The 27,863-nt window shown below is 41.2% G+C and overlaps 1 protein-coding gene across 1 annotated transcript in view; it reads left to right on the top strand.

The window, feature by feature from the left end:
* Positions 1–397: 397 nt before the first annotated feature.
* colgalt2b (collagen beta(1-O)galactosyltransferase 2b) overlaps positions 398–27,863 on the top strand; it is a 44,143-nt gene continuing 16,677 nt past the window's right edge. The window contains exons 1-9 of the mRNA XM_037698169.1: positions 398–676; positions 21,767–21,877; positions 21,995–22,112; positions 22,726–22,860; positions 22,940–23,144; positions 24,441–24,560; positions 24,897–24,970; positions 25,125–25,231; positions 25,684–25,816. Coding sequence (XP_037554097.1) covers positions 441–676; positions 21,767–21,877; positions 21,995–22,112; positions 22,726–22,860; positions 22,940–23,144; positions 24,441–24,560; positions 24,897–24,970; positions 25,125–25,231; positions 25,684–25,816 — 1,239 coding nt within the window. The 5' untranslated portion in view covers positions 398–440. The remainder of the gene's footprint in view (positions 677–21,766; positions 21,878–21,994; positions 22,113–22,725; positions 22,861–22,939; positions 23,145–24,440; positions 24,561–24,896; positions 24,971–25,124; positions 25,232–25,683; positions 25,817–27,863) is intronic.

Genomic DNA, 27,863 nt, shown 5'->3' with positions numbered 1-27,863 from the left:
GCAGCAGCCTGGAAAGTAGATTGATGACTTCATGGTCTCCAGTTCTGCAGCATCCAGCTGCAGGGAGAGTCATGGAGAGTCAGGGAGAGTCATGGAGAGTCAGGGAGAGTCAGAGAGAGTCATGGAGAGTCAGGGAGAGTCAGGGAGAGTAAAATAACTGATCAGAAAGCTCCTGCAAGAAAGGAGGAAAAATTAAAGAGACAAGCAGGAGGGGGGAGAAAAAGTACAAGTTTATTCAGGACACGTGCATGTTGTTCATGCTGCACAGGAGCAGCCAGCAGGGGTGTAGGAGTAGGAGGGGTAAAGAGAGGTAGGTCACCCACCCTGTCCTCCCCCCTCTCCCTCACCCACCTCTATAGCAGCGTGGCTTCCTCCCTCCTCTCCTTCTTTCAGTCTTAGGGACTCCGGGCTGCAGGTCACGCGGGAATCTGGGAGCCAAGATGCGGGCTGTCGGGGCCGCGGGAGTCGGTGTGCTGTGGGCGGTGCTGGTGGCTCTGGTGCCGGGCGGCGTGTCGGAACTGGTCACGCTGGTGCAGGAGCGGGTCCAGCCCGAGTCCTCGCTGCTGCCGCCGAAGGTCCTGATCGCGATCCTCGCGCGCAACGCGGCGCACAGCCTGCCGCACCACCTGGGCTGCCTGGAGCGGCTGGAGTACCCGAAGGAGCGCGTCGCCATCTGGTGAGAGCCGGGGGGGGGGGGGGGGGTACTTCTACACTTCTGCTTAGAGGCTGTCAAAAGTTGTGTTGCGTGCACGGTGGTCGAAAGCAGCGCGTGCCCGCCTCTTTCCTCCTCCAGCAGCCTGCTGACTTTTTAGCACCTCGCGTGCCTGCGTCCAAATTGCACACCTCGTGAGAAGATGAAAGAGCTGCTGTGCACGGAGAGGTTAACCCGCAATCACTGCTCTGATTCAGCATAAACTCGCGGAAACGGGCCTTTAAAACAGCACGACTAGAGGGAGGGGGGCACCCTTCCTTCTCCCCAGGTGAGCCCCTGCAGAGGAGGAGGAGGAGGAGGAGGAGGAAGAGGAGGAGATTTGACATAAAAGGGGCCTGCAGGTGGATGAAAGAAGGATGAAAGAAGACACTGAGTTGGTCTGACAGCAGGAGGTGTGTGTGTGTGTGTGTGTGTGTGTGTGTGTGTGTGTGTGTGTTGTTGCATGCGGTGGTAAAAGTTTGTGAATCACTTTAACCAATCCAGAGATTTCTGACTGCAGGAACGTTGTTCTGCTGCTGAGACATGAAAGCTACCAGCACATGTTTGCAGTGCTTGTTCTTTTCTGTCCCAAAATGCACTTGTGTTGTTTCCCACCCTTCCTTTGGTGAAGGTCTTGTTTGCACGAGCCTGTCACGTTTCAAACAGGGGCTTTTACTTTACAGCAAAGTGCTAAAGGGACTGAGCCGAACTGGCTCTGAGAGGTTGGACAAACAGAGGAAGGGCCCCATCATCAGTTTGTGAAGCAAGAAAAGAAAACTTTCTGTTTTCAGTCTTTGTGTTAGTTTCCCCAATTAAGGAATAAGAACACAAATAAACATCTATCCATTATCTTTTACCCACTTCTTCTATTTTGGGTCACGGGGGTAGCATATCCAGCAATCACTGTGCGAGGGACAGGGTACACACTGGATGGGTCGCAAGTCCATCACAGGGCCCACAAATAAACACTCAAATTATATTCATTTTTGATCTGCTTAGTTATATTTAAGGAATTTAAACAACCATGACATCAATATTTTTTAACATTATTTGTCATTGATGTTTGTATTTCTCTCTCTCACTCTCTATGTGTGTGTGTGTTTGTCTGTCAATTAAAATAATATTTCATGAAACTCCAGCCAAATTTGATGAAATATGCTTAAACTAACTATTGATGCACAACACATTTAACTGAATAAGGTTTGTAGTCGCACCAATTCAAGATGGCCGCCACAGGATGACGCACTTATGATTAATCTTTTAATCACAGTACAGTGTGGTTTATTATGAGCTTTGATTATTCAACGTTTAAGTCATTTAATTATTCAGCAGTTTGCGCATGCACTATTTTATAAAACCATTAGCTGACATTCAGTTTCACGTTTCACAGAAATAGAGGCAGCAGCAGCTACCTGTAGCACTTCCTATATAAAAAAAAAAACGTCTGATAGAATACCCATACTATGTGAAATTAGTGGTGGAGTAAAAGCTTTAAATTACTATTTGCATGAAATGTTATAATACCTTTGAAATTGGAAATGTTTTAATTTGGGAGCAATCCATTTCGGTCACCTCTCAGATTAGCCGTCAGCTCGTTAATATCCAGTCAGACTAACTACAACAGGAAAGATATTGATTGTTCATAACCTTTCCACACATCTCAAAACAACATGATCTTTAACATTCCCAGTACAAAACCTGCTTAACACAGATAATGTCTAACATAAAGTTCTATAACAGAAATCAACCATATTTCAGGCATACTGCAGGTCTCTCTTGTAAATGAGTCCTCGAGGCTCAATGGGATTTACCTGTATAAATAAAGGTTGATTTAATACTGAGTGCATTGCATTATGTTTACTTTGTGATTTTCTTTTAAGGCTTTTCGTGGTTAAACTGACTAAGAAAATGACATCTTTGACTGAATGTTTGGCTTTTATTGATATGCTCAATAACACATGCCAGACCACCCAATAAATGTCAGAGCTCTATAAAAAAAAAATGCCAAAGCTCATTTACAGTTTGTCACTACAGAAAAACAATTAACAAAAACAATTTAAAAAAGTGTGTGAAGCTCAATCCAATCATTGCAAGAAGACATTTCAAATGTGCATTAAAAAAAGCTCTTAAAAAAATGTTTCCTTTGACTTGACTGTGATTTTGTTGTAGTTTTACATTTTATTTGACAACAAAAGATAGACTAAGACATGCACAGCGTTTCACCCAACAGCTACTTTACCTCTGTCTTGTTTTTTTTTATTTCTGGTAATAAGCTGACTGATGAATAAGCACTCCATCTGGGTTCTTACTGAAAAGGAACGAAACATTAGAAGAAATATATCCAAGACCCTGCGCACCATTTTCTCTACCGCTTCTTCCTTCCCAGGTCGCAGGTGTCGCTGGTGTCACTAGTGCCCATGTCCAACAGTCACTCACTGCGCAACATACAGCGTGCACCCTGGACAAGTCGCAAGTCCATCACAGGGCTACATATTTTTTGATACAAATAATTATTAAATACATTTTTTGTAACATTTCATATGTGCTGAATATGGGCCTTCTCTGAAGGCATAGAAGGCCCCAAGGACTCCCCACTGATACACATACAGTTGCTGTTCATAAATTTAGAATATCATGAAGAAGTTGATTTATTTCAGTAATTCCATTCAAAAAGTAAAACTTGTATATTATATTAATTTATTACACACAGAGTAATATATTTCAAATGTTTATTTTTTTAATGTTGATGATTGTAACTGACAACTAATGAAAACCCCAAATTCAGTATCTCAGAAAGTTAGAATATTGTGAAAAGGTTCTATATTGAAGACACCTGGTGCCACAATCTAATCAGCTAATTAATTCAACACCTGCAAAGACCTTTAAATGGTCTCAGTCTGGTTCTTTAGGTTACACAATCATGGGGAAGACTGTTGACTTGACAGTTGTCCAAAAGACGACCATTGACACCTTGCACAAGGAGGGCAAGACACAAAAGGTCATTGCTAAAGAGGCTGGCTGTTCACAGAGCTCTGTGTCCAAGAGAGGAGAAGGGAAGGAAACGATGTGGTTGAAAAAAGTGTAAAAGCAATAGGGATAACTGCACCCTAGAGAGGATGTTGAAACAAAATCCATTCCAAAATGTGGGGGAGATTCACAAAGAGTGGACTGCTGCTGGAGTCAGTGCTTCAAGAACCACCACGCACAGACGTATGCAAGACATGGATTTCAGCTGTCACCTTCCTTGTGTCAAACCGCTCTTGAACAAGAGACAGTGTCAGAAGCATCTTGCCAGTGACTGCTGCTGAGTGGTCTAAAGTTATGTTCTCTGATGAAAGTAAAGTTTGCATTTCTTTTGGAAATCAAGGTCCCAGAGTCTGGAGGAAGAGAGGAGAGGCACATAATCCATGTTGCTTGAGGTCCAGTGTCAAGTTTCCACAGTCAGTGATGGTTTGGGTTGCCATGTCTTCTGCTGGTGTTGGTCCATTGTGTTTTCTGAGGTTCAAAGTCAATGCAGCCGTCTACCAGGAAGTTTTACAGCACATCATGGTTCCTGCTGCTGACCAACTTTATGGAGATGCAGATTTCATTTTTCAACAGAACTTGGCACCTGCACAGAGTGCCAAAGCTACCAGTACCTGGTAGCCCTGTTCTGAATTGGCCAGCAAACTCGCCTTGACCTTAACCCCATAGAAAAGCTATGGGGTATTGTGAAGACGACGATGCAATACACCAGACCCAACAATTCAGAAGAGCTGAAGGCCACTATCAGAGCATCCTGGGCTCTCATAACACCTGAGCAGTGCCACAGACTGATTGACTCCATGCCATGACACACTGCTGCAGTAATCCAGGCAAAAAGAGCCCCAACTAAGTACTGAGTGCTGTACATGCTCATACTTTTCATGTTCATACTTTTCAGTTGGCCAACATTTTTAAAATTCCTTTTTTTTTATTGGTCTTAAGTAATATTCTAATTTTTTGAGATACTGAATTTGGGGTTTTCATTAGTTGTCAGTTATAATCATCAACATTAAAATACATAAACATTTGAAATATATCAGTCTGTGTGTAATGAATGAATATAATATACAAGTTTGACTTTTTGAATGAAATTACTGAAATAAATCAACTTTTTCATGATATTCTAATTTTATGACCAGCACCTGTACATACTAACCTCCACTATCATTCATAATATTAAAAAAGAAATCCTTGGCACAGTTTGTTTTGTTTCAAACACCAAGAGGTTCGTGGACGATGGACTGCATTGACATTTTCTCCTCTGTTTTCAACACAAATTCAGACCAGATCTCAATCATGTCTCTTCAGCCAACTTCGCCTTCCTTTAGTTGAAAAATTTGAAAAAAATTGAAAGTGTGCGCAGATTTACAGAATAGTCACAGAGGAAAGAGAAAACCTTTCACCCTCTTGTTAGTGAACAAAAGAATGCAAGGCATTAAACAGAAGGGGGTGGTTGGGTAGAGAGAAGGTGGTCAGTGTTAGGAACTACCCATAGGCCATAGCAGGTTAGTTAATCCACATTCCCACACAGGCTCAAATAAATCTTCCCTCTTCCTGGCCTGACTTTCTTCCATTTTAACAAAACAACCCTAACCCTTTACCAACTTACAGAAATATTTCGTAACATTTTATTATCATACCAAAATGCTGTAAAGTGTCAGTTAGGGACACATGTTCTCTCTTTTCTTGTGTATCTGTTTATGTGCTCATTATAAAACCACTGAGACCATTTATTGTTCTATCACTTCAGTCAGATACAATGAGGTTCAGGGTAAATTTTTTATAGTGTTTCTTTTGATGAGCCGTTTTTCTTATGTTTTATTGGCCAAAATGAAATGCAGATATGGAGAAGCCGGCAAACTTTGCAAAGCAACATGTGGCTGTTGTTTTCATGATAACTGAAAAGATTGAGGATTTGCTCAGAAGTGTGAGGCATAAAATGATTGCATAGGTTAAGTATTTTCCACCGTTGCCTAAATTTGTACTATAAGTTTAAGTGACAGATATGACGTTTGAACTGAAGCTTCTATCATATAAAGGAAGCAGTTTCATTGTATCCTGGGGCTATTATATTGCACCCTGAAGAGAATTCATTCATGTTAAATGATGTAAAATGTCCCAGAAACATTTTTAAGCCATTTTGAGAAGAGTTATGCAGTCATAAATGGACTGTAACAAACGACAGCTGACTGCTGTGTAAAGGGCTCTGTGAGTTATGATGTCTGTACACGTATGCTTTATCATGGTTTGGTTTGTCAAGGAGCAAGTTTTCAGTTTAGAAGTATTTACTGATTTCAGCAGCCTGTGTATTGTCACCAGAAAGCACATTTTTTTAGGACAGAGGCTAACCAAACATTATCTTCACACTTCCAGTTTAACAAATGCTAAAACCAGGCTAACAGCATCTCACATATGCCAAATTTAAGAGCTGAGGGCCAAATTTGGTCCCCCAAGATGATAATTTCAATGTAAAATATTGTATGTCTTCTCATTTTTTCTTTAAAACAACTGATAAATACATCATTTAGTATATACTTCTCTTGCCAGCTGGCTAACTTTGAAGCCAGAAAGACGGCTGGATCATTCTGTCATTAGTGATTCTGATGTGGAAAGAGTAATAGAACGTCATGTGAGACAGATCAAACTCTTGTTCATGAACTTGCAACCAAGAAAAGATATCAGATATTTGACTTGACGTTAATGTATCAGCTGAAAGTGGCTCATGCCTCAGACAAAGTTTTTACATTGTGGCTCCCTTTGGTAACTGAGTTCGACACCACTAGGTTGGTGAACAACAATCACGAAGGAGTATTCAAAATGCCTTGTAACGTTCACACGGGTCACAAAGTTGGCAGTCTTGTCACTTGATGTTTGAATGTGTTGAATTCCTCTGACTTTTTTCTAAATAGTCTTAATGATTTTTTGGAGCATCTTGAACCCTTCTCAGGAGCGATGGAGATGTATTTTGACACCTGCACTTAAGTTCTCCAATGACTGAAAACAGGTCCAAGTCTAAAAACCACACAGATGAAAAATATGAATTATTATAAAACTGGTCAAATCTGCTTATCATCAGTGTACTGCAGTAGATCAAATCATAAATGTGGGGGCAGATGCCACTGTGAGTAAAAAGCAGGTGGATATGATGTAGAGATTGGCCAAGAAATGTTGGGTGCAGACTAGACTTAGAGTTTTGCAAGACGTGCACATAAAATGAGACTATAATTTTCAAAAATGAGCTACCAAGAACATGGTCGCATGACTCGCTAGTACCAACTCAGAATTCAGTGAAATCGCTACTGAAATTTGAACTATTTTCCTCAAAAATTTCTTGCATTTTTGAGTCTAATACTGTGAGGAACAGCTTAACAGCGTGGAAAGTGGGGTGTTGCTGGGGCTGCAACCTTTCCTTGCGGTGGCTGAAGGCTATAACAACAAGTTATAATTGAAGGAAACTAAGAACAATGTTGTTAGCAGTGGTGCTCTAACATAGGAAGACAAGTAAGAGCTAAAACTGAACAATAACTTGCTGTTACTATGTAAAAGCTAATGTTAGCTTTGCAGCGTAGCTAGTCACTGCAGGAAACTAGATTCTCTCGAGCTCCTGCTTCAAATGTAAAGTAAAAATTCATGGTAATGTTTCCTGTTGAATGATTAGTTTTTTTTTTTACGTGGTAAGGCAGATAAAAAAAATGCAGCCATGGTGTTCTATAGTTTTTATCACTGGAACATTTCAGCAATGCTCAGAACCATGCTTTATGTTGGTTGATTATTGGTCCATTCCATTTGTACTTGGAAGTTGGACTTTCTGAGCTTGAGTTGGAAAATTCAACTGGATTGTTCCACAAAGGCAAAATTCCAAAATCTAAAGTGATAAATTCCTGACTATCTGCAGCGTCAATGTCCTATATGGCTGCCACACACTTCAAATTAGAAAACTGTTAAGAAAAACTATTTCTTTAAACTTCTGCTGGTTTGTATCCGGGCAGCACGGTGGCACAACTGGTAGAGCTGCTGCCTCTCAGCGAGCAGGTCCTTGGTTCAAACCCCGGTCCAGGGGCCTTTCTGGGTGGAGTTTGCATGTTCTCTCCGTGCATGCGTGGGTTTTCTCCGGGTGCTCCGGTTTCCTCCCACAGACCAAAAACATGCATGTTAGGCTGATTGGTAACTCTAAATTGTCCCTAGGTGTGAGTGAGAGAGTGAATGGTTGTTTGTCTCGTTTGTCTCTATATGGCCCTGTGATGGACTTGCGACCCGTCCAGGGTGTACCCCGCCCCTTGCACAGTGATTGCTGGACATGGGCACCAGCGACCCCCGTGACCCAAAATGGAATAAACGGGTAAAGATAATGGATGGATGGATGGTTTGTATCCCATTAAATCCTACACATAATACTAGGGTGGCACGGTGACTCAGTTGGTAGAACTGTTGCCTCTCAGTGAGAAGGTCATTGGTTCAAATCCCAGCCTGGGACCTTTCTGGGTGGAGTTTGTATGTTCTCTCCGTGCATGCGTGGGTTTTCTCCAGGTACTCCGGTTTCCTCACAAAGACCAAAAACATGCATGTTAGACTGATTGGTTGTCTCTAGGTGAGAGAGAGTGAATGGTTGTATCATTTGTCTCTGTGGGGGTCTTTGTGGGGTGTCCCCCACCTCTCACACAGTGATAGCTGGATATGGGCACCAGTGACCCCAGCAACACAAAAAGGAAGAAGCAGCTAAAAGATGATGGATGGATGGATATTAGAAAACATATTGCTACGTTCGAAATCATGAAATGCTGCACATTATTAGCTTGCGGTTATGATAGATACTCTAGTTACTGTTCAGACCTCTGAGGTAAATAGTCATTATGACACAAGATCCTCTGGCAGTGATTGACACGTTGTTTGTTCGCGTGTAACGAAGAAGTAAAACTTATATAAACGTTCACCAAAATCTCTCTAAGGTAACAATAGACAGTTTGATATTGGTGGGATCCTTCTGAGAGAACTGGAAAGTGATCTTGGTGTTGTCGTGCAAAAGCTTTAGCCGTTTTTTGGACACTACTTGATCCATGTGTAAGGAATAAATTATCAGGATTAAGTGGGCTGTTGTGTGTTAAAGTTATGTACAATATGGACATTTGTAAATGATTAGTGCTGAGCAGTTTTGGCATTTGTCAATGCTTGTTAGATCACAGCATTGGCATTAAGTGATGAAAAACACTTGTTTATTTGTCGAGGATGTTTTGTTTGTGGCTCTTCTCATGTATTTGTGTTCATTAGATGTGTGTTCAGTCGCACACATGTTCTGCGCTGCTTTTCTGGCTCACCCCCTGTTTTTCCATTCACTCTTCAATCACCCAACAAGTTCCAGAGTAAGTCAGAACTGTGCAAACCAAAAGGACTAAACTGAAGCCTAAACTTCCAAATACAAATGGAATGGACTAATAATCATCCAACATAAAGCATGGTTCTAAACTGTCTAAACTGAAGCCCATATTGTCCAAAAATAACCTGGAGACAGTAATACATGAATTCATTACATCTAGGCTTGATTACTGCAATTTGCTCCTGTTTGGTATCAGTCAGACCTCCATCGCATGACTAACTGGTCCAGAATACAGCAGCCCGATTTTTAACCAGTACAGGCAAAAGAGAGCACATTACACCAGTTTTGGCCTCACTGCACTGGCTATCAGTTCACCTTTGAATCCATTTCAAAAATACTCCTGTATGTCTACAAATCACTGAACAGTCCCCCCCCCCCCCCCCCATCTCTCTGATCTGCTGCAACCGTATGTCCCACCACGTTCCCTGAGGGTAGCGGACCAGTTGCTCCTCACAGTTGCAGGAACTCGTCTTAAGCGCAGAGGTGACAGGGCCTTCTCTGTAGCAGGACCAAGACTTTGGAACGAGTTACCTCTGCTTGTTAGACAGGCCCCCTCCCTCTCGGTTTTCAAGTCCCGTTTAAAAACCCACTACTCTTCGGTAGCTTTCAACACCAGATGATCTGTGTTTTGATCCTGTATGCTCTACACTGGTTAGTTGTCATTATCTGCATCGTTTTTATGTCTATATTTCTGATTTACTTCATTTGCTATTTTGCTTTGTGTGTTACCTGTTGTTCTGTCTGTACAGCAATTTGGTTGGCTTTGTCACTGTTTTAAGTGCAATATACTGTAAATAAAATGGTATGGTATGGTATAGGACAACCATCTCTGATCTTCCAATTAGGATGATGCTCTATTTTACTGTCACATTTAATCTTTGAGAAAATTAAAAGGTTCTTAAATACATGCTTACATTGTTGGATAAAAACTCCCAAAACCTGATGTGATATTGTCCAGATAAGCAACTGGAACAAATTTACTGAAACAAAGAAAGATGCATTCTCCACCCAAACACCCACCAGCCGTACTTATAGCAAATAAATCTACATTCTATGGTTTATGTAGTTCTAAGGACTTTGGATAACCATATTTGTACTATTTCATAGATTTTAAATTAAACTAAGTTCACCAATACAACCGATTACATTATTTTTAATCTCAGATTTCTCCAAGAAAGAAAGATCAGGCAGGGTTTTGCTACCATTCTTAACTGAGAAAGATAGTCTTAACTGAAAAGGGCATGAATGAATTACTTTTTGAAATGATGTTGGTATTTTTATGTTTGTACCTGACAACAGTGGTGGCTTACCATCTATGAATTTGCGTTTCTAATAAAAAAAACTGAGAGTTCAAGTGCCTTGAAACTTTAACCCTGTTTGGCCCCTGAGGGCCCAACACTTAACCTTGTCTGCTCCAGGGACAGTAATGTCTGGCTGACCGTCTGCTCTGACCTCACCTTCATAAGCTGGTTATATGTAAAATAATAGTTTGCTTCATTGCATCAATATAAAAAATACATTTTACACTGTACAGTAGTCCCTCGTTAGTGCGGGGGTTAGGTTCTGGATCCCCAACACAATAAGTGAAAATCTGCGAAGTAGGAACGCTATATTTATTTTAGTATTTATATATAGAGAGAGGCTTTAGAAACCCTTCCGACACTCTTGCAATGTTCTAAACTCTTAAACATACGTAATTTTAACAAAATACATATACTGTATGCGTTCTGTCTGGAACAGGTCTCTCTTGTAAATGAGTCCTCGTGGCTCAATGAGAATATCCTGTATAAATAAAGGTTGAATGTACTGTCATCAGAACATTTTACTCAACTGCTCTGCAGAAACAGCAGCTCGGTTCTGGTCCAGCAGACCTAACCTGCCAGTTCTGCTCCAGTTCTGGTCTGGTTCTGTGCAACCCTTGACCACCGAAACACATTTTGGAGGGAGCTGGACCTTCAGATGGCCAGCACAGGACCAAACAGTGGTCCGATTGAGTCCAATTCTGGATGGGGGAAATCACGGTGGACTCCGGACAGAACACCAGACCTATGTGTGGCGCCTCCCCCTCGGAAGTCCTCGTGGACCGGCAAGCAGCTCTCAGATTGACCCATGAGTCTGGAGGTCCGGTTCTGCTCCGGTTCCCGGTGGGTTTCATGTGGCTCTCTGCATCTGCTGGGCACCAAAGTCACTGTAATAAGCACCAAACTTTTTTCTGATCAGATCAAAACTTTCCCTCTTGTATTTCAACAGAAGGCAGCAGGGCTTCTGGGCGGGGCACTGTTGGCTTCTGGGAAATCTAGTAGTTATAAGCGGGGATACAGTGTAGGCTTATTGAGAGAAAACTACAAAATGGCAGCATCTGTCCTAAGTATTTTATTTTTTGTTAACTTTTTACTGTACAGTATCCCATACTGTCCCAATCACGTGAGTAATATTAAAGCTGACAATCATGTGTCGTGTACTTTTTTCTCATGTTCAATCTTACTTTGAAAAACCACGAAAGAGCAAGTCCGCAAAAGTCGAACCGCTAAGTAGCAATGGACTACTGTATTCATGTGGTATTGTAGCATTTTACATCTAGAAATACTGCAGTTTAAGTAAATTTATAGATTAATTTTATTGCAGTGCTGCTAAAATGGAAGCAATGCATTTAAAGAAAATGAAAATGTTTGCTAGTTGTGAGTTGATTCTGTATTCATATACAGTATGAGCAGTAAATGAAATGTGCTCATTGCAGTAAAGAACCAGTGTGATGTGTGGTTTAATTACCATTTTTTAATTTTTTTGTCCTGACTTGAGAGATTTGAAACACTTTTTTTTGTTGTTGCTGCAGGGTATCTTTCACACCTGGGGATTGGGTGTTAAATTTAGAAGAGTATAACATGTGGCCGTTTTAAAAAATCATGGTGACTTCAGGGCCCTCCTGTTGAGAAGCTAATGGGATGCACCTGCAGATAAACCTACCAACAGGCCAGGTCTTTTCTCTGTGTCCTGAAAAAAGTTTTTATGGCAAAGTTTTCTAAGCCAGCGTGGCACGTCTTTCTAGTTCTGCGTGATGAATAAAAAGAATAGATTTTTTAAATCCACAAGCTTTTTTGTTTCTCCCCTGAAGTGGAAATGCTTCTAGACATGCTTAGTTTTAGATCAGCAAATTCTTGTTAGACGCTCCAGGTGCTTCAGACCACTTTCAGGAGTATTGTCAGAACCTGGCAGTATGACTTGGCAAACACTAAAACTCTGCCGTCCTGTTCATTGGTGTATGTGTGTGTGGGGGTGTTACCTCGAGAGAAGAAAAGATAAAGACACAAATTCAGATGAGAAAAGGTGAAGGCAAAAGAAAGCAAGATCAGAGAGTCAGAGTCAGAGTTTCTTTATTTGTCATTCACACCACATGTGGTACATGTGGTGGAACGAAATTGTCTACAGGGTCCCAGTTACATCCAACAATAAAATGTAAAAGAAAAACAGTAATAAGATCTAAGATATTAACTAAGAAAAATGTTAACTAAATATATGCTAAGCACTAATAGCATGAAAACAACATGCCAAACAGCAGCACAAACATGAGTCTGTGTGAGCAGATGAGCATGAATGAACACAGCAACATGAAGCGGATCAGCAGCAACATGAAACTGATCAGCAGCAACGTGATGTGATTTTTTTTCACAGTGATTATTCTGGTTAGATATTCATGAGTCTAACAGCCTTAGGGTAGAAACTGTTCCTCAGTCTAGTGGTTCTACACTTAATGCTCCACAACCTCCTTCCTGAGGGGAGTGGGGCAAAAAGTGAGTATGTTGGATGAGTGGGGTCCTTCGTGATGCAGGTGGCCCTCTTCCTGCATCTGGAGGTGTAGATGTCTGTGATGGTGGGGAGACTGACTCCAACAGACTTCTGTGCAGCCTTCACTCTCTGCAAAGCTTTTCTTTCTGCAGCTGTGCAGCCTCCATGCCACACGTTGATGCTGGAGCACAGGATGCTCTCCACTGCACACCTGTAGAAGGAGGTGAGGACTGAGCTTCCCAGACCAGCTCGTCTCAGCCGCCTGAGGAAGTAGAGTCTCTGATGAACTTTCTTGATCAGGCTGGTGGTGTTGTTGCCCCAGCTGAGGTTGTCACTCAGGTGCACACCCAAGTACTTGTAGCTGGAGACCACTTCAACCGCAGATCCTCCTATGTTCGAGGGGGGAGGGGGGGTGTAGGTGTGTTTGTGTTTGTTCCTTCTGAAGTCCACAACCATCTCCTTTGTCTTCTTCACATTAATGTGAAGGTTGTTCTTCTTGCACCAGCTCTCCAGGTGTTCCACCTCCTGCCTGTAGCTCGACTCATCATTGTTTGTGATGCATCCCACCCCCACTGTATTATTTGCAAATTTTACAATGTGACAGCCTGGATGGATAGGTGCCCAGTCATACATGAGCAAAGTGAACAGGAGAGGGCTCAGCACACAGCTCTGAGGAGAGCCAGTGCTGAGGGTTATGGTGGAGGAGAAGTTTGGATCCTCACAGACTGTGGTCTGTTTGTTAAGAAATCTAGGACCCAGTTCAAATGGAGGGGCTTAGTCCTATTGTGAGTAGTTTGTCCATCAGGGTTTGGGAGATCATGGTATTGAAGGCAGACTTGAAGTCCACAAAGAGCATACTGATGTAGGAGTCCTTCTGCTCCAGGTGGGTGAGAGCAGTGCGGACCACAGAGGAGATGGCGTCTTCTGTTGATCGATTCTCATGGTATGTGTACTGTTGAGGGTCCTCGTTGTTGTTGATGGTTGTTTTGATGTGGGTCATGACCAGTTTTTTGAAGCATTTAGTGACTATCGGGTTGAGGGCTACTGGTCGATAGTCATTCAGACTAGTCACTGTAGAGCTCTTTGGGACTGGGATGATGTTTGCTGTCTTCAGGCAGGTGGGAACTGTTACCAGGGCAAATAAGGAGTTAAAGATGTCGGCCAGCACCTCACAGAGCTGATCGGCACAGTCTTTCAGCACCTTCAGCACATTTACTAATGTACCTTAGAACTGAGGAGTATTGTCCTAGGTCTAGCGCCCCCTCATTTTCAGCAGCTTCTCTGAAGACCTGCCAGTCTGTTCATGCAAAACAGTCTTTCAGTATGGAATCACTATTCTGCATCCAAGATTTAACTTTCTTTTGTACCGGTCTGGAGTGTCTCAGCGGGGGGAGGTAAGCAGGAGCCAGGAAGATGGAGGTGTGATCAGAGTGTCCTAGGTGGGGGCGGGGTTTGGTTTTGTATTCATCTTTTACGTTTGTGTAAACACAGTCCAGCGTGTTGTTTCCACGTGTTGGTATGGCCACTTGCTGGTAAAATCTTTGCAGGAAGTCCTTTAGATTTACGTGATTAAAGTCTCCAGCCACTACATAAAGAACCGCAGGTGTTTGTTTTGCAGCGAGCTGAAATGATCATGCAGTTGCCACAGAGCATTGGTAGCATTAGCATCCGGGACTATGTATACAGCTGTTGAACACCACTGTGAACTTGCGGGGTAGATAATGTGATTGACATTTCACTGTTAGCTGCACGAAAGCCTTGGAGCAATAATGGTTTATCAGCATACAGTTTGTGCACCAACTTTTACTCACGTAAATGCATACTCCCCCCCCCCCCCCCCCCCCCCCCCCCCCCCCCCCCCCCCCCCCCCCCCCCCCCCCCCCCCCCCAGATTTCCCTGTTACCTCGCTGCAGCAGTCCACTCGAAAAAAGAGTCTGTCGTCCAGCTGGAACACTGAGTCCGGCATGTCGTTGTTAATCCATGATTCCATGAGACAGAGCACCGCACATTTCCTCATCTCCCCTGAGGCACTCACTCTCAGACGAAGCAAATCCATTTTGTTGTCCAACGAGCAGAATCTGCATCCATCTTTTTTCCCCATTCTATTTTACTGACATTTTTATCTCTAGTTTTCTGTTGTTTTTCTTTTGGCTGCTCCCTTCTACACAGGTCACCACAATGAGCAAACTTGAATGGTAGTTTTAGTACTTTTTTTTTTGAGTTCTAAAGCTTTAATCTCCATTTTAAGACCATCTGTCATGAAACTTACATGGTCAATGTATTTATATTTTGTCCATACATCATATTTTATCACCTAATCCATCATTAAATATGTCCTCACAGATGCAGTTCATTATTCAGCACCATGTCCCTGCTGTGTTAACTGAAAGCTGTTATTTGAGGCACTCAGAATTATTGTCTGAATGTCAAGGTGATGTCCAAGAGATTTACTTTCACAAGCAGAAGCTTTAGTAAGATAGTTTCACACCAGCTGCCTTTCCTGATACATTTTGTCATTTCTTTAAAAGCTCACAATATTTAGAATTCATACAGAAACAGTAGGGAGAATGTCCCATACTCAGTTCTAACAATTCAATGTGTAAAAGTGCTCCTCCAAAAATGCCCCTTTTTTAATTCACTAGACATGACCTAAAATCAATTCAAATATTCAGCAAACTGTGAAAAATAGAAGGTTGACTATAGCTGTATACAACATTTAACCTCACCATGAAAGACCAGCCTTCATGCCACGTCTAGACTCTCTATTTTAACATTTGAGCACCGTCATTTGTTTCGACTAGAATATGAATGCTGAACATCACACGTCAGTGCAACTTTCATGGCTTCTGAAACTTCTGTTGACCCTCAGAGCTGTGAGGAATTTCAATCAGGTTCTGTCTATCCAAATGCCTCCTCCTCCCTCTTTTCCTTTTTTCCCCTCTTCATCTCTTGACCCATCAGCCCCCACCTTGTTCTCATTTGCCCTTAACGACAGCCACGTCAGCCAAGAAACAAGAGAAAAGTGAATCAAGAGACACCCGAACACAAGCACATTTAAAGTTAAAGGCATCAGAGGTCAGGTCTGAAAGAGGTATTCTTGCTTCTTAATTGCATACAGCACACAGTCATTCATGGCAATGATATAAGATGGTTTATTGAATCAACAGTCAGCTGACACTGGCCTGCTGGGTCCTGTCAGACCTGTGTTTACCCAAAAGGGCCAGTTTCAAAGACAAGCCCCTGTGCTTAAGGTCAGATTATCCGACGCCATTTTCTGAAACTGTTGATTTCCAGTGAGAGAATAATGAAGAAATACTAGTCAGGGAAATGTGTATAATGGGTCCAGTGTATTTCAGCGTTTTCCTGTAGGTTTCTGCACTGCAGTCAAATCCAGACCTTGTGGTAAAGATTGCAATCTGTAGCTGTTTATATGTTTGAATTTTAAACCATATATATCAAATTAAAAAACACTTGTCACCTTATTGCTGTGCCTTTTGTGTGGACAGAGCAAAGAAATTACGGTGCCTTAACTCTTCAGTTTTCAACTAAGCTTCTGCGAGATCTGAAATGATCTGATCTGAATGAAAAAGCCTGTTCATTATTTTCACCCTGCAACCCATAGGATGCCGAGGATATCACCCACATCCTTGTGCGAGATCTCACATTGCACCTCTACAGATCCTGTGTATACACCTGAATCAGTCAGTGCCGTTTTAGATGAACAAGAAAAAAAAAACAGTATGAGGTAGGTGTTGTTGATTTTTGGACAACTTTTTGTTATTAGAAGATATACAAGGTTAAAACACAAGAGCCACCTGAAGCTTTTGTTATATCTCAAAATACATACTGGTATATCTTATCCATTTCTTAAATGGGGACAATAGATGACTGTGTGAGATGTGAGATAAGGTAACAGGGGAAGAATATTGTTCTCAAGTGATGTGAGAAGTGGTGGTGGATGTGTAGGTGAGCGCTCAGGCTGCATGTGTTGTCCAGATGCTTCTCGTAAATTTGGAGGAGAGAGGAAGTCCAATCCCAGAGCTGCAGGCAACAGAATAATGAGTCTGCTGCTTACCGTAAACTTCAAAAAAGTAAAGTGTGGAAACAGCATGAAGTAAAAAAACAGGAGAAACAGGTGTGCAAGAAGAAAAGATGGAAATTAGGCTAAAAAGTGATGATTGCACATTTTTGCAGTGCACAGAGCTATATTGTTGCATCTCTCTTTTTTCTTTGCATGGAAAGGTGCACACTTACTATGACTTTAATTCCCAATGACAAACGAACTCTAGTGGAATTATACCTGGACCAGCCATTCTGTGCTTGTCTGTATCTCTTTTCTCATCTGTCTAACCCCATGGCAGAGGCTGCCCATGCTGAGCCCAGTTCTGTTTGAGATGTCTTCCTGTTAAAAGGGAGCGGTTCCTTTCCACTGTCGCCAATGTACTGCTCATTATGAGAGATTGCAACAAAATGATAATTCAGCCGAGTCTGCTGGCTTGCTTCGACAGATAACTTTTACTAACATTTGATAAAGTTTTTGAATGTTTTTCTTAAGTGCCCTGAGATTACTTTTGTTGTGAATTGGTGCTATATAAAGAAACTGAATTGAATTCAAATGGATTTGAAAGACGCTGCAAAATCTTTGACTTTTACACAGAAACTTTATAAATTTGTCATCTGGACTTCGTTTTTTTTGTTGTCCAGATGACATGATTCAACCTTTTTTGTTGTTATATACCTGGATGACTGAGAAAACAAACTTTGTGTTTTATAAATTTGGTTCAGCTGCAGTGGCTGGCTTTTGCCAGAAGGAAGAACGTTGAGAAGGAGGACATCTGAATGCCAAATGAATATGCAAAACTCATTGAGATGAAGAACAAAATATATAAGAGCATTAGTTAGTTTTCCTCCTTTTGTTTCACAGACCGTAATCATAATGATGTTTGTTGTATGCATATTTATTTTCATATATCCAAGAAAAGAGAGAGTGCACTGCGATGTAGTGTCATCATGGAAAAATCTCACAGTGTGTTTCAAGCATCTAAGCAATATGTGGAATTCACAGAGGGATGTGACCTGAGAAGTTTGCAGGAATATAACCACTGAGAGATGGTGAGAGTGTAAATATTTATAGTGTATCAGTGTTTTAACCAAAAACACGATGAAATCAAAACTAATTCTGTAGTAGTAAAATTCTTGTATTATCACCAGTCACATTGAAAGGTAGACGATCATGTGTACCTGTGTATTTGTTCATTTGTCTTCTACTGTTTATTCGTTGTTGGGTCGTGGAGGCAACAAGTCCAGGAGAGAAACCCAAACATCATTTTCTCCAGCAACGCTCTCCAGCTCCTCCTGGAGACCCCGAAGTGTTCCCAGACCAGAGAAAAGACACAATCCCTCCAGTGAGTTCTGGATCCACCCCATCGCCTTTGCCCACACGGTTTACCAAGTCTGTGCAGTAGCCTTCTCTGCCACCAGACCCAACTCTCCACCAGGTGGAGATCAGTTTACAGCTCTGCCTCTCTCTTCACCAAAGTGTCCAAGACATAGGGCTTAAGGTCCGATGACATGATTACAAAGTCAGTCATTGACATTTGGCCTAAGGTGGCCTGATCCCAAGTACACTTATGGACCATCCTATGCTCGAACAAGGTGTTCGTTATGGATAGGCATTGCCTAGCACAAAAGTCTAATATCAGAACACCGTTCCTCCAAATCAACGCCTTCCAGATGACTCCTTCATTGCCCACATGGGCAATAAAATCGCCTAGAATAACAACAAAATCCACAAATGGCATCCCTTCCATCCAGAGACCCTAAGAAGGCTGGGTAGTCTGGACTGTTGTTTGGTGCATATGAAACAACAGTCAGAACCTTTTCTACTGCAACTTGAAGCCGCAGAAAGGCTCGTTCACTGGGGAAAACTCCCAACACCAAGGCATTCAGTGAAGGACATGTGAGTATCCCCACACTTGCCCAATGCTTCTCTTTCTTGGAAAACTCCACAGTAGGAAAGAGTCCAGCTTCTATCCAAGAATTGGGTTCCAGAGTCATCTAGTTGTTGTTGCTCAATCTCACATATAAACTCTGGATCCTTACCCACCAGTGATGTGTCATCCCATGTCCCTAGAGCTAGTTTATGCTGCAAGGAATTGCCAGGAAACCTCCCTTGCTGCACGGCTTGCATGACGACCAACCCTGACCACTGCTTGTGAACATAGGCTACACAGAGAGGGGAGTCTGTCCGAGAGGGCAGGGGATTGATTTGTTCAATGAATTAACTGCCAATTTGCACATGTGCACACAGAGAAATGCTGCTGTGGATTGATTCATTCTGTACTGTACTGAAGTGGCGCTGTGTCACTCACTCACTCACGTACTGCACGAATATACTGCATGAACTGAAGGATTTGGTGTACACATCTTTTGAATTAATCATTTTAATTAACTGATTCTAGGGATTCAGTACACTCAAAAGAACTGCCGTTCCCATCACTACCCTGCGCCACCACTCCCTTAATGCTAGTCAAGATTATTATTTTGAATTACAGTATAAATATGAATTAGGAATGTTTTAGATAAACTAAATATTTAGTTCATATTTACCTGTTATGTTCCCACATGTGTTGTTGCATTTTAACTCGCATGTTAAATCTGTGCCTCAGGTTAAGTTTGCAGTTTGTAAATGACATGTTGTAGCACATATATTTTCTTCTAGCAAAATATGAAGATGTGTGTGTGTGTGTGTGTGTGTGCACGTTTTCTCATTACCATAGTCAGGTGTTTCTGTAGGTAGCCAACCTGTGATAAACAAAAGCTGTTATTCACTCATACAGGTCTCACTGGTCTTTTTGAACACAAACCTCACTTTAAAACTTTAAACTCGCACTGTTGCAACCTGTAAAATAACGGGGCACTGTTCCTTGTACTTGAGAATTATCCTCTTGCTGTGCCACAAATCTGCTTGTTACTGCACACAAAGAGACGTGCTATTAGTGACTTGGGAAAATGTGCAATATGCTTTTTTTACTGAAGGGGTTTTAATGTATTTCTATGGAAAATATATGATAACTAATGCTTAATATTTTTTGAAAAGTATAAAAGTTACAAAAGTAAAAGTCATAGCAAACTATTTTGGATGAAACTGAAGTTTTTTGACATACAAATGGTTAAAAAAATCTAATATGAGGAAGTGTGGGTCCAAGAAAAAAAAAGAATTGTTTGGAAGACTATGAACAGAAAAACGATAACTGTATGAATCAGTCTTCACACAATTATTGACTTTTTGTTTGGTTTTTAGTCCCCAGCTGCTTATTGTGGCTCAAATGTTTGTTTTTTTTAAGTTGCCAAATGAAGTGTCAAAATCTGTAATAATTGTGGCTATATCCAGCTATAATGACCAATGAGAACAGAAACCAAGACACACAATGAATTTACAATGTTTATTTATAAGTAATAAATAATGCAATAAGCCAGGGAGGGGACTGGAACCCTGAGGAGCAAAGAGGTGGTTAGAGTTCTTAAAGTCAAGGATTATAATGTTATTTCTGATCTTCCTTATGATGGAGGTCAGGGTGAGACATGGGGAGGGCTGACCCAAATGATTCCAGGCAAAAGATGTGTACATCTGAACGATGGCAGGCATTAGGCAAAGTGGCAGGAAGGCATGGAGGCCGCTGATGAGGCACAGAGGAGGATTCAAGAAACAGGAGGACATCAAGGATAACTCCTGGAAGCAGGGAGAGAAATACAAATCAATAATACTTGATTTTAGACACGAGTAAAAGGCTAGAAGACTACTATTGGTAGGTAATGCTCCAGCGCTGGCTGAATGTCTTCTGCAGCCTTTTATGCTCCTCATGCTCATCAAGTCCATGATCCACAGCTGATTAGAGCCTGGCTGTGGGAGCAGGAGCTGGCAGAGCAGAACAACAAAATTGAGATATATTTCACTTTCTGGCCAACCTTTGCATTTCTGAACATATTTTTGTTGTGTTAGACTTTGTGTCTTTGCTGCATGCCGGTGGCAGGTACTGTATGCTTCATGCTTACGCAGTCCATTTCTGTCTTTACCCAGCTTGTATAAAAGTAGCTGGGATTTTGGAGACAGTGCAGCGAGGAATATTACAGCAGGCAGTGGAAAAGTCCAAAACACCAAGTTTTTGTGTTTATTTTTGCATGCACACCCACTCGAGATCAAGCCTTTTGCCTCACATACTGTTAACATTTTCCCTAAATGACTTTGTCTAAAACTGTGACGAGTGAAAGGGACAAGCGATGTTTGTTTTAGTGATGCCTGCAAAATGTGGCCTCCTTATGAGCAAAACAGGGGCTTGTTTTGGGTTTTATTCCTTCTGCATAATTTCCTCTTTACCATTACACACGCTGAGCAGTCACAGTGTCCTCTTTGAGTTGAGTCAACTGTCTGCTGAAGTAGAAAAATTAAAATGCAATCTGCACCCATCCTGAGTCTATTTTCTTTTAAGTAAAATGATCTGAACATGTAAATGGAGGCTTTGTTTGTTGTGCATAATTATAAAATGGTTTATGCACCGTTTCACATTCAAATTTCAAAGCTCCAAATACCAGCAGGATTATTTTAGCCAACTTTTCCTCATTTTCCTCTATCAATGAGCAAAAGTAGCAACCTGTGTGTAGAGAAAGATTCAAGTGAGCCTGCACCTGTCTCATTATTTTTAACCTGAGAGACCCTTCTGTTGGCACTGTGGTTCTGAGTTTGTCCAGGCTCCAGCAGGGCAACAATTTACGCAGTTAGGAAACTTTGTAACACTAAGGCTGCTTGTTGTAACATCAGTCTGTAGTTAGACATGATATTAGCATGTCCTGGTTTATGCTGTCAGTGACTGTCCATATTGTCTGTGATGGTATTACAGGGCCGCAACCGACCATAATGTGGACAACACCACTGCCATGATGAGAGAATGGCTGAAGAAAGCCCAGCGTGTCTATCACTACGTGGAGTGGAGGCCGATGGAGGAGCCCAGGTGAGTTCCTATTAATCACCTTAGTCTGTCCTTGTATTCTTTCTTTACTTAAATAATTTGATCCCTAATCAATAGCTGAAGTCTAGAAACCTAAAGTGACTGCCTTTTTTACATTAGGTCTTACACGGATGAGTGGGGCCCGAAACACTGGCCTCCTTCCAGATTTAACCACGTTATGAAGCTGAGACAAGCGGCTCTGAAGGCGGCGCGGGAACGATGGGCTGACTATGTCCTGGTAGCATATTTTATTTTACAATATCTCACAGAGTTTGACATTTGCGTCAAATGACATGTCTGATTTCAGTCTGATTTTAATGAATAAACTTATAAAACTATGGATTTTAGTATGACAAAATCAGTTATAAGGAATTAATTGTTTTAGTATAACCCTGGTCCTGTCAATGTATGTATGGTAAAAAAGAAAGACTGAATGGATTCACGTTTTCTCATTAAGCGCATAATTTATTTAATTTTTAAAATACTTGATCTTTATTTGCAGGCAATTAGATGCTTTGATCAGAACTTGATTAATGCACAAAATCATCCAAAACCATAAATCGTATCACAAAAACTGCTGAATCGTGTAAATTTTACTTGTTCCTAAAAGAGCTGACGTTGCCAAAATTTATGTACAGTTGTTCAGTTTATTATTAGTTTAGTTTATTACTTTATTTCACTTGATTTTTTTAATCTTTATTCCAGTTATTTTAAAGGAATAGTTAAAATATTTTGAAGTGGGTTTCTGTGGCATGATTATAGCATTTGGGCTTAAATAAATAATAACTAAATGTGAGGGAAGAACACTCTTAGCAAAGTATTTGTATTCATGAAAGTCTGCCCTTTTTTAGTTTGTCGACAGTGACAACCTGCTGACCAACCCTCGAGTGCTGAACTTGCTGATGGCGGAGAACTTGACCCTGGTGGCTCCCATGTTGGAGTCTCGCTCTCTGTACTCCAACTTCTGGTGTGGCATCACCCCACAGGTGCAGTTTGGGTGGAAATCCATCTATCTGTCTTTCTACTGAGAGTTTTTGGCTAATCCTGATTTTCTTACCTGCCCAGGGTTACTACCTGCGAACCCCAGAATACCAGCCCATCCGGGAGTGGAAGAGGCTCGGCTGTTTTCCTGTTCCCATGATCCACAGCACCTTCCTGTTGGACCTGCGCCGTGAATCCAGCCGGGACCTAACCTTCTACCCTCCTCACCCGGACTACAGCTGGGCGTTCGATGACATCATGGTGTTCGCCTTCTCCGCACGTCAAGCAGGTCAGTTTGAAGCCCTCCACAAAAACACGAGACACAGTCATGATCAGCAGCTCATTAGCTGCACCTATTTTTATTATTCATGAGTATTGTTGTAAAATAAGATTTCCCTTGAGTTTGATGCACATCAGAATAAATGAAGCAACGTGTTGCGTAACTGAGCGTGTGTACGTTTATGAGCAAATGAGTAAATGTAGATTGATGTGAGTAATTATCAACAAGTACCATAAAGGATCATTACACCTTCCCATTAGTCAGCAGCTCTGAGTCTGGCATGCGCTTGAAAACCAAATAAACACACTAAAGCACGGAAATACTCACAAACACATGGAAACTTAAAGACACTTACAGAAGCCTGGGTTAAGTTAGTTAGTTCGAGCACTGACACAAGAGCATAAATCAAATACAATAACTCATAATTTTAGTTTATTTTTTTCTGCTTCAGCTGCCCATTACTAAAGACTAACTCTTGTTTTACTGACCGCTTCTCAAGTCAAAGGACTTTTTCCTGTTGGCTCATTCTGACCTGAGACATCTAGCACACATTTATATGAAATTAAATAACTAACTCATTATCACTATATTTGTTCAAGGTTTGTTTTTAAGTATTGGATTAGATGTTAAAACAGGATGCAAATATTTTGTTTCTCACAATTGTTACTACACGTTTTTGTAAGTTATTTTTGACATATAAAGGTAAATTATAACTCACACGTCTGATTCCATTCGTTGTGAGTTTTATATTTAAAGTAGCTGGCATTAAAGAAGAATTACTGTGCTTCCAGTTTTGAAAACCTTTTTCCAATATCCCTATATGGGACTTTTTGTGTTTAATATTTTTACTTTTCAAGTTTAATTTTTTTTGTTAGTTCTTCACAACTTGTAGCAGGTTTTGTTTATTTAGATTTTTTTTTTGTAATTTTCACTGCTGTTGACGTATCCAGTCTTAACCAAAGCAACTAATACTTTGTACATCTGGACATAAAAAAAAAAATTGTAATAAATTTTTGGACATTTGAAAGACATAACAAACCTATTTATAAAATACACTTCTTAAAATATAAATGCAATATTTTAAATAGGTCCCTCATGTAATATTTGGGTTGTAAAGATTATAAAAGTATAAAAATCTGCATTTACAATAAGCAGCTGATTTGTAGATGAAGTAAATTGACAATTGGTGTCGTAGCTGTGAGTTGAGGTAGGAGCATCATGTTGGTCACACATGTTTGGATCAAGAAGTTATATTTACAGAGCCATGTGTGTGTGTGTGGTTGTGTGTGTGTGTGTGTGTGTTAGGTGTGCAGATGTATGTGTGTAACAAAGAACACTACGGTTTCCTTCCTGTTCCTCTCAAGCCTCAACAAAGTGTGGAAGATGAAAGAGAGAATTTTATACACACCATTACAGAAGCGCTGAGTGAGTACACACACATGCACGTGCACGCACACATGCACACACACTAAATGTTTTGACTCCAGCATGTGATTGTGTCTGTGACTACTTCACCTCAGGGATGTTTCTTCATAGTCTTGACCTCGACGACCCTCCCCTTTTTAAATCATGTCAACCCCCTTCTCCTCCTCTGGATGTCTCCTCCCCCCACTTTTCCACTCTGTTTACCCCCCTCCCTTCCTCCATCTCATTTGCCTCTTTTCCTGCTCCTGTCTCTGCCCAGAGCTTGAACAAACTAAAAGTCATTTTATAATTGCAGTGTGTTAGTTTTGTGAGTCCTGCTCCTGTTTCTGTCAACAGTTGACCATGACATCGACCCCTCAGAGTTCATCTACCCACCTCCTGCGCCCATGTCCAAGATAGGATTTGACGAAGTGAGTTATGAGCACTTGATTTTTTAATCAACTACAACCACTTCCGATGTGTGATTGTTTTTTTCTACCTTAAACGTTGTTTAAAAGTAAAGTTGTGTTTAAAGTCACTAAAATTGTTTTCCTGTTTACTTTTTTCTGTTTTTTTTTTTTTAAGGTTTTTCTGATTAATCTGAAACGCAGGCTTGACAGAAGAACCAGGATGTTGAAAACAATGGCCTCTCTGGGCCTTCACGCCACACTGATCGATGCGGTGGACGGCAAGTAGGTCACAATCCTAGATGATCGTAAACAGCTTGAAAGATATCGTAATCCTGACACCTGCTTTCAAACACACAGCATTGCTTGGATAGTGCTCTGGCTTATTTAGCTTTTTCTGTGGAGTGGTTTAAAACTTTTGCACGGTAGTCTGACGCAGATGTGAAAAGTCCTTTTCCTCCTTCTCCTTCCTTCTTTACCTCACCCACACCTAGGGACAATTAGGTGTTACCAATTAGCCTAACGTGCATGTCTTTGGTCTGTGGAAGAAAAGCTTGCATGGGGAGGACATGCAAAGTCCACACAGACAGGGAGACGAACCTGCAGCCTTCTTGCTGTGTGGCGACAGCTCTAACCACTGTACTGCCATGCCACCCCCTGCGTAATGTGTTTGTTGATAAATATAAGTTGCTCCTATCTTCCTCAGTGTCGATGAATGTTTCTTGTTCTTCTCTCAGGGCTCTGAATGTGTCTCAGCTCCAGGCGCTGGGTATTGAAATGATGCCGGACTACAAGGATCCATACTCTGGCCGTATCCTAACCAGGGGGGAGATCGGCTGCTTCCTGAGCCATCACTCTATATGGACACAGGTGAAGGCTGTTGTGGACAAAAGCTTGTTTTTTTTAATCAGTGTGGTGCAGATCTGCGGAGTCGATAGTCGATATCTTATACGCAGCGGAAATTTCTCAACACATTGTCCGTTTGAATTATTAGAGTTGGACCAGTTCCAAAGCACATTTTTGCCATCTCAAAACAACTCCAAGCTTAAAGATTTCATAGTGGTTCGTGAAAAATGTTATTTCATAACCCTTTCCACTTCTGCCACCTTGCATTACCGGTAGATTGTTTATCAGTGGCAGCAGTCCATTGGGACAGGTAGGGCGCAGCTCCACCTTAAAAATGACTTCGCCCCACAAAGTAGTTCCTCCTAATAGATAATGTAAATGACTTATTGATTGAGCTTGCTGTGTAGTGCTTTGTTCTGTGTATTTTCCAACTATTTTGACCATTTTAAATGGAGTTTTAAATGATTTTTAGTGAATCATTCTCAGTTTTTTTTTTATTTTACTTATTTATTGTTATGGGGCAGTCACTGACCTGCATTCATCAAGTGAATCTGAACATGTCACCAGTAGGGCATTAACAGAGTACTCGAGTAATCTACACGTCGATTGCTAGGACATCTATCGATGTTAAAAATGTAAAGTCGAGTATCCGTAGTGACGTCATATTATGTGACCACCGTATGACCGTAGGGGGCGGTGTTGCACTGTTGCAGGTCACAGAGTATGGTGTAACACCGGGTCCAATCCACCTGTAGTGAACCTGATCTGACCTCAAATCTGATCAGATGAACAGAGACTGTTATTTCATTGATCTGCATCCAGAAATACAGTTTGAGTCATCTGGGGACTTTCTTTCTTGAATTAATCAAGTAGAAAAGACAATCCTCTATGATCATTACTATTTTACAAATGTTTGATAATCAAATTGTGTTAGTTCACTCAATGCTTACAGGTTGAAGAGAACTACTCATTTTTATTTTACATAAACAGTAAGTAATGATTTTTATTCCTCATTCAAAGAAGAAATCAGGTTAATATGCATTTCTTGATTTTTCTGTCTGCAATGAGCAAGTTTGTAAGTATGTTAAAGGTCGAGTCTCGGTCAACTAAAATGTTTACTGAGAAGGAATGCCATGTTTAAACTTTTTCAGAAGATAATAAGAGTGAGACTCCCCGAAGTCTGGTTTTCTCCAATAATCTTTTCTGTATGTTGTAAACAATCTCATTCTCTGACCTCGAATTTGATAACATCTTACATCACAAACCACACCTCTATTCTGGTCCATCCACGAATCAGAAAGCTCTAAATTGACCCGGAAGTCAACTCATTTAAAATGTGGCAACTTCCCGGTTCTGCGAAGAGTCTGATGCTGCAGAGCTCTGAGAGTTCCACACAGAGTGCTGAAGAGTGATGGAGTTAAAGTGCTGAGAGAGTGCACAGAGTCTGATGTCGGAAGTCTGATAGAGAGTGCTAAGGAGATGAAAGGAGTTCAGAGTTCTTGGATGCAAACGCATTCAGGATGATCCAGAGACGTTTTGGGATTATAACTTCTGTTTGAATAACCTCGTACGACTCTCTAAGGGTTTGGCAGTCCTCACGGAGACGCTGAAAGAGTCAGAAAGGAACCCTACGCCGACGCTGATTTTATCATCAACCAGGTAGAAGGTTCTATTTTCGACCAAGTGTACCGTGGGCAAGCTGAGATCTGATGGAGCGTGCACGTTTCTGGTCAAACAGATTAATTCCCTCACAAATCTCTCTGTAAGATAAATCTCCATTTCCATCTTAAACTCTGCTTTCTCTTAAAATCAGTACAGATATTTTAGAAATATCTGAAGCAAAGTCCTCGATCACCGCCGTGTGATTCAAGTCCATTATCTGTGAAACTTGTCTGTTATTATTTTCATATTTTGCCAAATTAATGTAAATGTTTGATGTTAAACTTTGATTCTGAAAATAAATGACCGCATTCATTTTGATGGGTCAAAGATAATAACGTCTCTCGTTACATTTCTGTTAAATTCAATGCACGACATTTACACAGTCAGAAAGATGAGGAACTCGTGAAAA

This window comes from Nematolebias whitei, chromosome 3 (genome assembly GCF_014905685.2).
Source record: "Nematolebias whitei isolate Nwh7 chromosome 3, NemWhi1, whole genome shotgun sequence".
In the NCBI taxonomy this organism is placed as follows: Eukaryota; Metazoa; Chordata; class Actinopteri; order Cyprinodontiformes; family Rivulidae; genus Nematolebias; species Nematolebias whitei.
Note: the sequence above shows the minus strand (reverse complement) of the source record. Positions and strands in the feature narration are given on the sequence as shown.